This window comes from Lissotriton vulgaris, chromosome 8 (genome assembly GCF_964263255.1).
Source record: "Lissotriton vulgaris chromosome 8, aLisVul1.2, whole genome shotgun sequence".
Taxonomy (NCBI): Eukaryota; Metazoa; Chordata; class Amphibia; order Caudata; family Salamandridae; genus Lissotriton; species Lissotriton vulgaris.
The window spans coordinates 777,959,792-777,976,982 of NC_141696.1; the positions used below are offsets into that span (position 1 = coordinate 777,959,792).

Sequence of the window (17,191 nt, forward strand, 5' to 3'; positions counted from 1 at the left end):
TTGTTTTGCAGTCTTAGTGATTGGTGGTCGGTTTTGTGAGATATCTGAATCTGAAACAACACTTTCCTGCGACGATGCCGTGTCAGACTTTTTTTGAGGTTGAGACTGCCATTTCTTTTGGTTATATATTTCAGCCCACGTGTATACTTCTTCGAGCTTGTAATCTAACGTATCAAGTCGGTACTTTCAGATTTTTCTCTCATTGACTTCTTTTGCGTAACGGTCTAGTTTCTGATTGACCTCTTCAAGAGTTTTTTCTAAATCGGGAATTTTGTTGAGTTCGTCTTTGATCGTTTTTATTTCTTCCTCGAGCTCCACTAGGACTTTTGAGAGTTCTTCCACAATTAATAAAATGAGATCCAAAGAACATTTGTTTAAAATCTGGTACCATTTCTCAAGGAATTTTTTACTGTTTTTGCATAGCATTGGCTTGAGGGCTATTCTGAGTCCCCGAGGAATCCTTTGATTTTTGTGGTAGTGTATCAATGTGGTTGCATGCAACCGTTGGTTTATTTCCTTTTTGCTGATATATTCGAATTGTCTGAGAATTTGAGCAGTGGTCTTTTTTTGAGGAGTGATGCGTCTGGTCTCCTGTATGAGACCATATATTCCTTTAGCGGCTTCCTCCGTGAATACTAAGGTCTCTGCTCTATTGGCGGTTGAAAGTGCGATTTCATCCATTTGGCTTTATTGTGTGGTGCTCCTCAAAACCTCAAAAAAAGTCTGACACGGCATCGTCGCAGGAAAGTGTTGTTTCAGATTCAGATATCTCACAAAACCGACCACCAATCACTAAGACTGCAAAACAAGCAGCCAAACCTTCAACTAGCTCAACTAATGTTCAACAACAGTCTTTTTTAGACACAAGTCCGGCAGCAAACGCACCTCCGACAACAAGCCACGTACAAGAAGGTCAAAAAGAAAAAGAAACAGAGGAGGAAGTGGCCAGGAGGACACGGAGTCAATTACAGAAAGCAACCTAGTAATCAATATATCATCTAAACGGTTAACTAAAATGCAAGTATCAGTGTTGAACAAAGGAACCACGTTTGTACCAACATATAGAACAAATGCAGGTGAAACAGAAATATCACTTTTCAAATTTTGCCGTAACTTGAAACTGCGATATATTTTTTCAAGGATATGGAACCGATTCAAACACCTGAACCATGGGATCATGACTTTAAACAGCCCAGTGTATTTTGTGCGCCAACAGCTCACAAAACCATTGAAGCGTTCGAAAGGGCTGTATCATCTGATATACAGAAACTTGCTTTTGCCAAACCCAAGAAAAACAACTTAACCACCAAAGAATGGAACACACTGAAAAACCTCACCCAAGACAAAAGCCTCGTTTTCCAAAAAGCTGATAAGGGCGGCGCCCTCATCGTGATGGACAGAGAATTTTACCAAATGAGTTTGGACAACCATGTTCACAACCAAGACATTTATTTACCACTAACAGGAGATCCAACTCAAGAGTATCAAAAAGTGTTACAACAAATTTTGGAACATGCACTCACCATGAAATGGATCACTCAAAAAACATATGCGTTTTTCCAAGTGCAACACCCCAGAAGGCCAAAACTATATATGTTGCCCAAGATACATAAGGATCCTGTTAAACCACCATTTAGACCCATTGTCTCGGCCTGCGGGTCAATCTCGGAACCTTTAGGTAGATTCGTAGATAAATTTCTGCAACCGCAAGTTCAACAGGGCGAGACATACATCAAAGACACAACGGCTTTCTTAAACATGCTGAATCAAGTCAAATTAAACCAGGAGGAAACTTATTTGCTATGCACCATTGATGTGGTTGCGTTATACACTTCCATCCCACATAAAGATGGCATTGAAGCCTTAGAGTGGAGTTTGCTTAACAGCGATCTAGAAGAGCACCAACAAATCCTGATCTTACAACTGATGCAATTCGCATTATATCACAGCTATTTTGAGTGGAATGGTCAGTTTTTCAATCAATCAAACGGAACCTCAATGGGTTTTGGAGGAGCACCCTCCTACGCAAATATTTTTATGCAAAAATTTGAGAAAGATCACATTCTGAGCAATCAAACCTGGACAGATGGCTTGATTTTATTCAAGCGCTTCATCGATGATATTTTTGTTAATATGGCATGGGTCCAAAGAATGTCTAGAGTCAAACATCAGCAAACTCAACACTCACAATGAAAGGATTAAATTCACCCACACTATTTCAAATACAACCATAGCATTTCTTGATGTTCAAATTATTTTGAATAACAATGTTATCAGCACTAAAGTTTTTCACAAATCTACAGACAGAAACGCCAGTTTGCTATTTACGAGCTTCCATCCTGAACCTTTAAAGAAACATCTGCCTACCTCTCAATATTTCAGATTGAAAAGAATCAATTCAGATGAACAGGAATCAAAGATAGCAATACAGAAACAGACAGAAAAGTACAAGTTGAGAGGTTATCCTGCTGACATTTTGGAAAAAGCATCGAGTAAAGTTGAGAAAATGAAAAGAAGTGATCTATTGGCTACCAAGGTCAAACAACAACAACGGAAAACCATTTGTGTACTAAAATACGCTTCAAATTCTCGCAAAATTAAAAACATTCTCAATAAACATTGGCATTTGATTCAAACTGAACCGGATCTGAATACCTTGTTTGACAAGAAAATCACGTTTGCCTTCCAAAGGTCAAAAAACCTGAAAGAACTATTGAACACTCCGACCAAACCTAAAACAGATTGGAAAGGTATGTCCAAATGCTTTAACTGCATTCATTGCAACAATGTGATCACGGGAAGAACAATCAGTCATCCGACAAAAGGTTTTCCAATCAATTTGCATCACTCTAGTACATGTGATACCGCTAACTGTATTTACCTAATCAAATGTCCTTGTGGAAAAATTTACATTGGCCAGACAGAACTTAAGATTAAAGTCTGCATCACAGAGCACAAAAGTAACATCAGACTGAGCAACGTGAAATCAGCACTGGCAAGCCATTGGAAAGAAATGGGTCACCAAATCTCTCAATTGAAATTCATGGTGATCGAGAGCATCCAGCAACGCCCAGACATGGATCCTGTGAAACAGAGACTAAGGGCAGAATTCTATTGGATAAAAAAAACTGAACTCAACCCAGCCCTTCGGGCTAAATGACCGGATTGAACATGCATGTTTTTTATGATTTGGAACTTCAGCGTTGACTTGTGACATTTGCTGATTCCCGCATATTTTCCTAAGTATCTTGATGATTGAATTGTCTGTTTATTACAACTAGCATTCCAGTTATTATTCAGTACAACACAATGTGGTTAAAGTTTTGAGATTCAACTTCTGAACCTTTTTTTCTCATGGCTGATAAAACGGAAAAGGTTTCTCACATGATCGGAGTCACTGGGCCGTCATTGGCCGTGGGCCCGATCAGGTGATTTAAATCTTGTGATCAGAACTTCCGTTCATACACACGGAATTTGAATCCCAACCGTGAAGACGCTGCCGCGTCTCGCTACTCGTAAGTGACAAAGTATTTGATTTAGAATTTTAAAATGCAACTTTTTAGTTTTCGTTAGAGTTAAATGTAACCGCTAGTTAAACTCTTAAGGTTTGTTTAATCGTGATGGAGTTATCACTTGTTATCACTTGATGAGTTTTCGTTATCACGTTGTGAGAAAGTGTTCAGTTTAATGTCTGTAGTATACTGTAAGAGTGACTAATTTGGTCCTGTTTGAGCTTAATTTTCAGACCCCTGACGAAGGGTCATGTTGCTGTGGACCCGAAATGCATTGGGTGAATGGAAATTTCCTTGAAAATCAATTTATGACGACATAAGAATGGAATTATGTTCGCTATGAATTTTTGCTTATAAACATCTTACAATTACAATCTGAATCATGCAAATAAAACTGATGAACTTAAAAACGAAAAAATTGGAGTAGAAACTTGTTTTCTTCGTAAAAAAGAGTGCTCAGCCTTGAGGATAGTGGGTTCTAGCCTCAACAATTGTTGATATTTGAAAGGCATGTTTAGACTACGGGCGACGACTTGAGCACCGCCTCAAAAGTTCATGAACTGTGTCAAAACAGATTAAATAAAGAGTGCACCGGGATAATATTCCTTTTGACTATACCATTTTGAGCTCATTTCGAATCATAGTGAAAATAGTCCATACTTCAAATATGTACATGCTATTACTGAGAAATGAACTATGGACTCGATTCACAAATGTAAACTTAGACCTGAAGTCTAAGTTCAGACCTGAAGTTTAAATTTAGACTTCAAGTCTAAGCTTAGACTTCAGGTCTAAGTTTAAATTTGTCAATTGGGCCTACAGTGTGAATTTGCCTTTTGTAAAACCATGACAAACTGTTCATAAAAGAAGCTGCTAATATTTTGAGAATTAACTCAAGATTTAATGTGTTTACCCACAGTTTGTGTAGAAAAGGTCATTAAAAGGATAATGTTTTAAGATAGCGTTTTGGAAAGTGGTTTTGTATGCTGACTGTAATAAAGAATCTTTATGTTTTTTTTTAAGATGGGAAGATTTACGATGCATATGTTATCTATGCAAGAAAAAGCCAAACTGGTGAAAATGAAACGGATCCAGTTGAATATTTTGTGTATAGCATACTGCTAGATGTCCTTGAAAACAAATGTGGATATAAACTATATGTTCACGGGAGAAACCCGCAGCCTGGGGAAGGTACAGTATTGATGATTTCCATGTATTGATTGTCGTGAGTACTAATTCAAAGGGTCACAGAGTTTTGAGTATCATTTCCATCCTTAAAAAACATATGTCAGAGAGATTGAAAATTTAGGGTCACCCTCAATATTTCATATCGTACCAAAAGCAGAAAACAGGACAGCACCTTTTACAAATGGTGTAACCTATAGTGGCCGTCCTCCCATATTTTCTTGGTGGAAGCAACACATTTGAAACAACACTCACAATTAATGCTTCTAAGAGTGTGTGAAACAGTGGAAAAATTATATTTTATGCAGGACTCTCCTTTGTTGTTTTCACCTACCTTCCCTCAGTCAGGATTAGAGGTTGAGGTGGCATTCCACAGTGCTGTCTTAGTGTCCTGGATGAACTGTAGAATGTACTATATATGGTTGCTAGACCTGTCAGCCTTAAGGTGGTCTTTCCCTAAACTTTCTGAATTACACCTCCATTTTTACAGATCTCGTTTTTGATGGCCGTAGGCTCTGTTCACTTTACCACTGCTAACCAATGCTAGAGTGTGTGTGCGCTTTGTCCTCAAACCTTAGTGTAATTGACTTACCCCCAATTGGTACAATCAATGTACTGAGAAGTCTCTAGTAAAGAGTTACGACATGTACTCAGGACCTCTACACTAAATGCCACTAGCAGACCTGCAGCACCTATTGTGTCACCCTCTTAAGTAGTCCTTTAACATGTTTCAGTCCTGCTCTGCAGGTGTGTGTGCAGTTTTAAACTGCCATTTCGACCTGTAAAAATAAACCTTTTGCCAGGCCTATTAAAGACATATATGTCGGGGTGCAATGTATCAAAAAAGTTAGAAATTTAATTTTAACTTTTACATGTCCTCGTAGTGAAAACCTCTTACATTTGTATTTCATGACTGCAAGGCCTGCGTCTCGCATAGAATAACATTGGGTTAATTTAATACATTAAATAAGTGACAACTTTCAAATGGGAGCTGTTAGGAATGTTAAGCTTGGTTTCTAAAGAATTGTAATTTAAAGCCATTTTTAATGGTGAAGTCAGATTTGAAGTCACAATTCTGAAAATGCCACTTTTATAAAGTTACCATTTTCTTGTCTCAACCATTTGGTGTGTAACCTGTATCCTGGGTCGCATGACTACATGTAGCTAGCAGTTCCTCTTAGTTTCATTCTATAAGACAGTGAGACAAAGGGCAGTAGGTGTTGGCAGGATGGGCAAGCTCTGACTTGATGAGAGGGGGGAGCTGTCACATATGACACTTGCACATCTCAAGGGCTCTGCCTTAGCACGCTCACAAAGGGTTTGATATTTGTCTTTTGTGACCCCAGCTAAGCTGGGGACAAGGCAGGGAAGTAGGAAACTCCAAACACCTCTGGAGGTGAAAACATTTGGTTCCTTCTCCTAATTCAAAGTGCCCACCAGGTATAAATAGTGAACCCTCAAACTCAACTTTTCAATACACCTATAGACCTGTGGAAGACTTAGAAGGACTTCTGTGCTGCTCTTCAAGAACGGCTGCCACTCTGCTGCCCTGCTGTCTACTGCTTACTGCTGCATTAGGAAAAGAACTGGTCCTGCAGCTTGGTCTCAGGAACACCAGGGTGACTCTAAGGGCCATGTGGCTGACCCCTTAATCAGGAGCCTCAGTGACATAACAGATTATATGCACTTTGAACCCAGCAGACTCAGCCTGCTATGAAGCTGGCCCCTAAGTGGTACCACCCCCGTCCTTGAAGCTCGGAAGTGGACCTGAAAGTGCTCTGCTGGCCCAGCTGTGGTCCTGTGTGCAGAAGTGGTGCAGCGCAATGCATCTCCCGGCAGCCACTTCAGAACTGCAGCAGAACGACACATTCCTGAGCCAGACTGCGCATTGCAGCCCATAGTATCCTCAGAATCGCTGCTGTGTGATACATCCTTGACAAAAAACTCCATATCACAAGCCTCCATTGACAGCATCCTCAATGATGATGCAGGACTCTGCTTCAGAACCCTGCAGCTTCTTTGGAACCTCAATCAATCAATCACGGCATTTGTATAGCGCGCTACTCACCCGGGAGGGTCTCAAGGCGCTAGGGGAGAGGGTTACGTCACTGCTCGAACAGCCAGGTCTTGAGCTGCTTCCTGAAGGAGAGGTGGTCCTGGGTCAGCCGAAGGTGGATAGGGAGGGAGTTCCAAGTCTTGGCTTCAAGGTAGGAGAATGATCTTCCTCCGGCGGTGGCTCGGCGGATGCGTGGTACGGAGGCGAGGGCGTGGCTGGTTGAGCGTAGCTGGCGGGTGGGCGTGTAGAAGGTCAGGCGGTCGTTGAGGTACTTTGGGCCCAGGTCGTGGAGAGCCTTATGTGCGTGGGTGAGGAGCCTGAACGTGATTCTCTTGCTGATGGGGAGTCAGTGCAGGTCTCTCAGGTGGCCGGAGATGTGGCTGTGTCGTGGGATGTCCATGATGAGTCGTGCCGAGGCGTTCTGGATGCGTTGAAGTCTTTTTTGAAGTTTGGCTGTGGTTCCGGTGTAGAGGGTGTTCCCGTAGTCCAGTCGGCTGGTGACGAGTGCCTGGGTGACGGTCTTCCTGGTTTCGGTGGGGATCCATCGGAAGATTTTGCGGAGCATGCGCAGGGTGTTGAAGCATGATGAGGAGACGGCATTGACTTGTCTGGTCATCGAGAGGGAGGAGTCCAGGATGAAGCCGAGGTTGCATGCATGGTCCGTTGGTTTGGGAGTGGTGCCCAGGGCAGGGGTCCACCAGGAATCGTCCCAGGCGGAGGGCGATGATCCCAGGAGTTCAGTTTCAGGCGGCTGTTCTTCATCCACTTGGCGACGTCTTTCATCCCCTCGTGTAGACTAGCTCTGGCGGTGGCGGGGTCGTTGGTGACGGAGAGGATCAGCCGGGTATCGTCGGCGTAGGAGATGATGTTGAGGTTGTGGTGGCGTGCGATGTCTGCGAGGGGGCTCATGTAGACATTGAAGAGGGTTGGGCTGAGTGATGATCCTTGTGGTACGCAGCAGATGACTTTGGTGGCTTCGGATCTGAACGGGGGGAGGCGGACTCTCTGGATTCTTCCGGCGAGGAATGTGTGTTGTTGAACCTCCGGTGCGCAACACATCTTCAGTGCAGGACTTTGTATCTCAAGCTCCTCATCAATGGCATCCTAGATAACATCAGAGGATTTTCCATCACCACACAGCAGCTCTTTTGGAACTCCTGCTGTATGACATATCCTCAATGTGGGATCTCACTACGCAATGCAGCCAGGTTCTAAGGTACTCTTGTTCAGTGGACTTAACTTTGCCCCTGAGCCCCTTACCTTTCGACCTGAACTTGTGATTTTTTCCTGGTCTGGCACAACCAGATAACCACAGGTGGTGCTTGGTGCTGCTAGTCATTATATTCACTCAAATAATTCAAATTGCATATCTCCGGTTCTACCAATTGTTGTCATTTTGGAGTCAATTGATTTATTACATTTTACTTTATTTTTCTAAATTGGTGTGGAATTTTTGCTGTGTTGTGTTTTCACTTTATTCTCGTTTGACAAGCTGCATAAATTCTTTACACATTGCCTCTAAGTTAAGCCTGACTGGTCAGAGAGTTAAGAACAGGTTTATTTGGGGTTTGCTTGGGTATCACCTTGACTGAGATTGTGGTTGCTGTTTGAGTATGGTTCCACCCACATCAACCAGTAACCCAAATCCCAACAATGGTTAGTGATTTCCTCCCACCGCACCTCCCCGAACACCTTTTTCTGTGAAAATTACCTCTGATGATAAGTCAATGTGGTGTTCTATAAAGGATCTTGGACCCCACCCAAGGTCGTTTCTGTATTCCTTTTCCCCCCAGAGAGTGGTTTGGTCATTCTTTCTAGAAGTAAATATAATCTGGCAATTATTTCGACACGTTTGTAGTGGTTTCAATTGGTAATTTGTTTCCAGTGTGTTGTTTTCATTCAGTAATTAAGGAAAAACGTCCACTTTAGGTTTTATTACTTGGAAAAGGTGTTGTCCTAAATCAGGTTCTACATTTTGTGTATGGTACCAACTTTATAAAACAACATGGAAAGCAGAAAATAAGGAACATTGTATTTTTTGTTTTCCCTATTTCGAATTAATACTGTTTTTGTATTATACTAGGTTATACCACTAGTCACTTACGGATTTCTATTACTTTGTTTTTTAAGTAATATGCCATCACGCTGTTGTATACTCCTGATGACAATATAGAAAGTCTGTCTCCATATTAAACTTTCTTCTATTTAGTTCTTCAGAATTTTCAATAGCATGAGCGTTGCTGTCATGGTTAATTCCACCTATCTTGCTGATAAACATCCTGTTCCTCTTTTCCTTTGACCAGGGAATTTGGCCTTCCCTTTATCTGAATCAATTATGAGTGCTTCAATCTGGGTATCTGAGCTTTCAGCGGGAGTTATAGCTTGATTTGGTCAATGATACATCTGTTGCTTTGGCTGACTATTCATGATATTCTTATAAGTCTCCTCTGGCACCACTTTTCAAAGGCATATAAGCTTTTCTAGTCCTGCTTCTTCACTGTCCAAAGTTCACATTTATTCCGTTTTGTGGGGAATACTATAATTGGTACAATTAAAGCTTTTGTTCCTTTGGACATATCAGTGTATTTTCCAAGTTGTTTTGCTGCAGCTACTTTTAGTGCAAATCTGTCGTGTTCGACTTGATTTATAAACCTTTTTCTTTGGTGGTTGATCCCAGAAGACAGAGGTTGTGCTTCACTGCTAAGTGTTTACTATCAACTTTAAAATATGTTTCTGCACCTTTTGTTATCAATTTGGGTATTTTACATTTACTCACCGAATTCCATCATTATGCTACTTGACTTTTTTATATAGGTTTCTAGGTTTGCTTGATTTTTGTTGTGTCTTCAGAATACCAAATGTTGTTGATTTTTAGTCAGCCAATTTTGAATTGATGCACTTCTTCAAGATCAGCTTATATCATTATGCATTCTACAGACAAGATGATTAGACGCTTATTGTGCGCTGCTGTCCTGTGTGGACTACAACTCCAGTGCAGTCTTGCCACCAGGAGGATGAGACAATGGATCGCTTAAAGTTTGGCAATATCCCCTGCTTCACTGTCCACAATGTGTGCGCTGCTGCCCAGTGGGGACCACAACTCCCATGCTGCCTTGCCAGCAGGAGGAGGAGACGACAGAGCACATATAAAGCATGGTAATATTCCCCGCAGCGCGGGATGCACCTGTTTGTGCCAGGGCAAAGATTGGGCCAAGACCAGGCCTGTCTTAGCCCGTCACAGCCAGTAAGAGGCAGGTCAGGGCCACCACCTGACGCTCATTGTTTATGATACCTGAAACTACATGATGCTCAGTAGGAGGGTTTAACAGTGTCAAAAAAATGATAACGGCTCTAATCATCTATTTTTTTAATACTTAGGACCTGATTCACAAAGGCATATTTCAACATGAGTGTGGAGATTACACCCTGAGTGCAGTACCTCTGCCCCGAGTTTGGAGCCTCCGCAGTCGTAATGATACTGCAAGTAACTTACCATAGTGAACACCGCCTTTTGATTTAACTTTATCTTTGGGAAAAGGGCCCTTAGTGAGCAACTAATTATCTTGCAAATAAGTAACATTGTTTAAAAAAAATCTTGATGAGATGGGTAAAGTTGCATACAATGTGCATACAATGTGTAATAGTAAAAAGGCCAGGGAAGTGCCCAAAGAATGGTAAACAATAAAATTGTTGGTCCGGTACACCGCAGGGAACTGTGCAATAGATGAAATAGACAATCCTATTGAAGAGGTGAAATCAATTTTAAACAAGGGAAAAATAATGGAACGTCCAGATTCAGGCCTAAGATTCAGGCCTAAGAATCACAGACATTTTTAAAAAGGGGCATAAAACTGTGCCATTAAGCAAGCCGACTGAAAAAAATCAGACATTGGGAGTTGCCAAGATACTGATGGTATTGATGGCAAGAAGAGGATAACAGCCTGCTAGTGCAACACAGGATAATGAACAAGGTCATGTTGGATCTAAGGATTGCAGTGTGTCTAATAGCAACATCATTCCTGAGATAGTTTGTATGAATCTATATAGCCCTCTTATAACCTCGGAAACTGTAAGAAATCCCCCCATCCGGGATTTTAAATGGTTCTGTATTGCATGTTATGAAGGAGACTGTCACAGATGTGATTGTAATAAAGAACTAAAGAAGATAATTGTTCAGATAGGGGAGACATCGGGCAATTATGTGCGCAGGATAAATTGATATTTTGTGCCTCAAATGCGGGGGGGGGGTGTATTCCATACAGAGGGGCCTACAAAGGAGGCAGAACACCCACCAGTTCTGGCCCTCCTCACTCTAGGCACACTTTAAGTTTGCATCTGTTATATTATTTAAAAAAAGCATAAACAGGGTTAAGGGGTTGAAATTTCAGGATCAGTTACAGTACCAAGACTACATCAACACAACATAGAAAACATATGGTGGCAGCACAAGTGCACAGAGCTTGTCTTACACAAAAGAGTCACATGCACCAATGAACAGGAATAGAGTTGCATTTAAAGGCTTAAGGCATGAACCTCTCAATGCACGGGGTTCATTCCTGAGCACTGATGCAGAGCCTACAACATGTGGTATTGGCATAGGTGTAAATCTGTTACAAGATCCTCACCAAACGGAGACATCAAGGGGAAGAAAAAAAGGGGGTGATACACAACCACGGGACAAATCAGCCCTTCTTGGGTCTTCCCAGGCCTCCCCATCCATCATTCCCCCTAATAAAGCAACAGTGTACACATTTCCCAGCAACAAACTCATCAGATCTTAGTTTGTAGGAGGGGCGAGCATGGTGCTATCATCTCGCTTGACATTTGTGAAGGGTTAGGTTGGGACTCCACATCTGCTTCTCCTACTTTCACTATAGTGACTGAGTCATCTCAGTCTGGGGCTGCTCGCTTTGCAAGTCACATATTATAGTGTCCCAGTTAGCGGCTATAGGGATTTAACGTAACCTTAACGTTTCTTCTTTGTGTAATGTCGTACTCTCAGCCTGGGCCCACACCAGAAGCAATTATCAGGTGATTTCCAGCACCTTGTGATTAATTGCTTAGCTGCCAATAATCCCAAATCAAGAACGCGGGAAGCGACCTTTTGTCTCTTACTGCTGTGAAAGAGACCCAAGATGCACTTCTCTGACATGTATAGCACTGTATGTCCTAGGCACGAGGTCAATTGGGTTGTAATGAGTCGCCAGTAAGTAATGAGAAGTGGACAAGCGCATAATATTTGAAGGTCGTCGGCATCTAGTAGGTGACATCAGGGGCAATGGGATTCAACATGAAGAAAGTATCTGTTTACCTTAGTATGGGTTAGGTAAGCTCTTTGGATGATGTAGTATTGGATCAGGTAAAGGTGAGCATTTCAAGGGGCACAGACTGGGCTCTCTAATATGGCAACCCACTCTTCATCCGTACATGGATGGGCCAAATCTTCCTCTCAGTGTTGCTTCAGAGATATGAGTGGTGCTGCTGGGTGCTGGTGTAATGAAGCTGCAAACCATCTTGTGAGATGCCTACCTGTGTCCACAAATTGCAGATACTGGACAGCAAGGTGTGTTGGAGGTTCCTTCAACATGTCGAAGTGTGTAAAAGGAATTGGCCCGGAGGTGGTCCCTTCTCTTCCACTAATGTGTCAGAACGTGCTGGTGCACCATCTTGATAGAAGTCCCCTAGGGTGTACCGGCCAGCTCTCAGCGAGGCAAAGAACTCATCTCAACCCATCAGTGGCAGAATTGTTAAATTTGAAGTAGGCCACTGTGTCAGTGCCTAGAGATGTGCAGAAGGGTAGGCTCTCTAGTGCTGTAGGTTGTAGGCACCAAGTGGGTATGGTAGGTATGCTATCTTCGGATGGAAATTGAATGAATTGAGGGGTTTGTTCCGAGTGTGTGCGCCCTTAGTAATTCATTTGCTAGAAAGTTTTAGAGAAGCTGGCCGACCCTACAATTCAGTTGAGTCTAGCATGCAAGTTATCTGATGAGAAGTAAAGGGAGGACAAGAGCATGTTAGAGTTGCAGGTAAACCATATGTCTACAAGATGCCAGTGCAGGAGGCAGTAACCTAGCACCTGGGCTTGGGATGTGGCTAACCTGCATGGTAGGGGAGGGAAAGAATGGTCTAGAGCGGTATTGAGGACAGAGTTGAAGTAGCCTCCTGGGAGCCACAGCATCCAGCTCCAACAGGGCATTTTGCTAGACAATGTTTTCAGGAACAAGGTGTGGTCAGTGTTGGGGTATATACTGCCCCCAACAAAAGGTGACAGTCATCTAGGCGACCATGTATTAACACATACCGACCATCAACATCTTCCACAACCTCATACGCATTGAAAGGTATCCCTGGCTTCACCGAGACCAGTACTCCTCTGTCGTAAGAGGAAAAGTTAGTAGTAAATACTTGGCCTTGTCACCGCTGCTGAAGTTTTGGGGCTTCAACTAGTGTCAAGTGTGTCTCTGGAAATAGCGCAATGTGAATGGATCTGCGTTCAACGCAGGAATATGCAGCATAACGGCACATGGGCATATGCATGCCCCTCATATTCCAGGTGATAATGGCAGTGTGGGTTATGCGGGAAATGTGTTAAAGCTCTGCATGCAACTAGAATGCATGGTACTGATGGATGAGGGTGAAAAGGGGGGCTGGGTACTCCCAGTCAATCAATCAAAACTGGGTAAAGAAGGGTGTAACATCATCAGAGTGGAGGAACAACAGTTATCTGCCCAAATTGCCTAACTATTAGCGGCAAGTTCCAGCCTTACAGACTGGATATAGGAAGCACAGGGGGACAGTGTGAAAACCATAGTTTCAGCCCCCCATTTTACAGGATGCATAGATGCCAACTATAGTGATGAGTGTACGTATAACATCAGTGTATCATAGTGCATGGACTACCTGCATGCTAAAATTGTCGGGACGCCTCTGAGGACTGGGCTACTTCTAGCTTTAGTATTAGGGAGGTTAGCACATGCATAATTATAATCAATACAATACAAGAATAAAGAAAGCTAACAAGAAAGAAGAATGGGTGACAGTAATCTATGAATCATATAATGTCATCAGCAGTCTGGTCGGGCCAACAGGTCAGTTCTAGAGGCCACCATCCATGAAGAATTTCATAGAGCTCACATCTGGATCCAGACTCTGAGTGTGGTCGCACATTGTGGATGCCAGGCGGTCTGACTACAAGTTTGGCAGTCTTCCTGTGCTCACTGCCATGGCGGCCCGCAGTAAGATCACCAAACTCACAATCAGGCCCTTAATGTTTTACAAGAATGATAATGTACAAGACAAAATTTCAAATCTGCTGGCCGATCAATTCCCCAATGTGACAGGTGGACTCCTTTCTTTTGGAAATTAAGAAAATTAAAAAGGACCATCTATCATTAAGACTGTAATAACCAAGCTACAATGACTATTTTTAAGTAGACACAAAGTACTCTCAAGCAAATGAATTGGATTATGAACAATGGGCAGATGGAAGCCCAAGAACACTAAGTAACTTGTCATATATTGCCTAATCTTTGAATTGTCAGCTAGAGCATTGTCACCAAACTGGCTGAAGAAGGAACCTGGCTCTTTCCAATAAAATGGATAGCTATTAAACTTCACACTGCACATAAATACTTTCTGTGTTGTGTTACATAAGCAAAGGAAAGTGCAAGCTTGCTTTAACTAATTTGCCACCCTTTCCCTGTATTCCCCTTTTCTTCTCCTTCACACTCTCTTTACTTAAATGTTCTTTTTTTTTGTAAAGTAGTGCAAACCATCATCAGGCATCATGAGGGCACTTTGGCTAGTGGAACTGTAGGTGGAAGAAGTCAATATCTTCAAGAGAGTGACAAACAACCGGCATAGAGACAATTTCTCACCAAATGGCAAAGTGCTGTGTTACATCTAATAAGATTAGGAAGCCAATACCTTTAGGCATTTAAGGCAATTGTAGATGTGAGGCATCTTGCAGGACAACTTGGACAAAGGGTTGACGACATAAGAATAATCACAGGGAACAAGTCAATCATATGCCACGTTAAAAATATGATTTTAAGCAATTTTTACCCCTGGGCATATCAGATTCAAATCTCAGATGGATAAGCAATGGTTTCCTACATTCATTACACCTGGAAAAAAATTCTTTCACTTTCAGTGAACTTTTTAAGCATTTGAACTTTGAAAAATAGAGTTTGACAAAATAGTCCATTTTAATTGTTGACATTTCCGTGTTTTGTATCATTAATGCTTCTAATGTACACAATGTTTTCGTTAAGTGTTCCAAAAGTTGTTTAGGAATTGGCACATATACTGCGTATATTGTGACTTCAAAAGGTCTGACAAGAAGTGAACACATTGTAAATCTGTGAAGATGGAAATGAGTTGCAGTTAATTATAAATGTGTTCCACTTATTTTGTTTTTTTAGAAATATCAACAGCAGCTGACTGGAGCATAAGCAAGAGCAGGAGGATCATCCTTATTTTAACTTCCGACCTTGTTGAGAGTGAAGAATTTGCAATTGAACAGCAGATTGGTTTCTACAGCGCATTAGTTAGCAATAACCTAAAAGTAATTATTATTGAAATGGAGGAAATTGAGGATGATAGTAAGTTGCAAGAATCCCTTAAACACATCATAAAAAAGAGAGGCACCATCAAATGGGAGTCAGGCAACGAAGCCACTGTGAAGTCTACCAAATCAACATTCTGGAAGCATGTGAGATACCAGATGCCAGGAAGAAAAAGCCTTGCACGTGGCACAGTTGTTTAAAAACACAGGGGCATATTATCAAGTGAATAATCGCCGCTTTTGCAGCACTTTTTGCTGAAAAAGCGGTGATATGTTTAACGCCTATTAGCAAGCCTGCACTAACATGCGTTAGCTCAAGCTTTCAGGCGATAGTTGTCATTTTCTCCATTGCCTTGCATGTCAGCGATAGTCATCGCTAGTGACATGCAAGGAAGGCGTTCCTTACCTGAACTCCATGTAAATGGTCATTAACACAACTTCGCACTATCATCAATGCAGCCCCGGACCTGCAGAGCGATAATAAAAGACATGCTAAGCCCCGTTTTTCTTATGTATTTAACACCAGAAAAAAATATGACTTAACCATCTTTCCGATGGGAGGTGCATTGATGGGTTAAGTCTACACTTGCGTATGAGCAAGCTTTTTCATGTTGTTAAATTTTTATCGTAAGATTTCTCCTGCTATCACAGGTTTTCACCTCTATCGCTGGATTTTACATCACCTGTTAGCGGAGTGTTGATAATACGCCGCTAATAGGGCGATGTAATCCAGCGATAGACAGCGATAATAAAAACTTCGCAAAGCAAGGATTGCGATATTTATCACATTTAGTTGCTAAGATGCCCCACAGAATGGTGGGGCAAGAGTCACAAAGTTGGTCCAAGAATAAGTCATACTGTCACACAAAAAAAAGTTTCAAACTCTACAAGTAAAACATTTTCCTGGTCTACAAAGTATGGGTCTGTATGGATTTGCATGGGCATACGTCAAATTATTAGTCGAGACTTTCCCCATCCCTAAATTGTGCTAACACTTTACACTGAAAGGTGACAATGGGGCTGTCAGGGTGGTTAAGAGAGAAATAACATGCAAATGAAGTGAGCATCTACAAAATGGCAGCAGTCCTGGCGGTTACACACGTTTGAAAAACCTTAGCTAAATTTAGCTGCACTTCTAATCTTACACCATTTGGGATGTGAAGTTAATGGTTTTACAATGCAAAAATGCTTTCTATGCGAGGGACTATGTACAAAGAAATCTTTGTTGACATTTAATTTGTTTCTTAACATTAGGTATGCAGATTGTTTAATGCTTACAATAGATGCACGGAGGATTACAAGGATCTGATGATTGTCAATTGTTTGTGTCTACAAAACCTCACATAACAAAATTAAATCAAAACCTGACAAGTAATGCCTGCAGACTCCTGGGCATTCATGATTTGCAATCCAGAAACGAAGACTGCTTGTTTGACAATCTCTCAATAGAAACTTTCTCCTTGGATTACTGAAAAAAGAAATGGATTTGAAGATCTGTCATACAATGTCGAGAAATATACAGAAAAATTACATTGCGCAAACACGTTTTAATGTCAAGGATATTTAGAATGCAGTAAATAAATACATCTAAAAAACTGGTTCTGCGTAGGACTTTTCATGCATATCTGTTAATGACTCAAAAATGTACACTATTCCAAAATATTCTCGCTTGCATCAGTTTATATAAAGCCACAGGAATTATGACTAAATAATGAGATAAACTACATGGCAGTGTGAAATGATTTCTTTTAAATGAAGTAAGAGATAGAGGTGGAACATTAAATTATCCTAAAATGCAACATGTGAAATAGTGTATTACTTAACATCACAATTTTACTCGTGGTTTTTAAGTGTGGGTATTGGCCAATAGTC

The 17,191-nt window shown here is 41.5% G+C and overlaps 1 protein-coding gene across 1 annotated transcript in view; it reads left to right on the forward strand.

Moving 5' to 3' along the window:
• IL1RL1 (interleukin 1 receptor like 1) overlaps window positions 1-16,914 on the forward strand; it is a 370,274-nt gene extending 353,360 nt beyond the window's left edge. Inside the window, exons 9-10 of the mRNA XM_086933380.1 lie at window positions 4,536-4,703; window positions 15,177-16,914. Coding sequence (XP_086789506.1) covers window positions 4,536-4,703; window positions 15,177-15,520 — 512 coding nt within the window. The 3' untranslated portion in view covers window positions 15,521-16,914. The remainder of the gene's footprint in view (window positions 1-4,535; window positions 4,704-15,176) is intronic.
• Window positions 16,915-17,191: the final 277 nt, after the last annotated feature.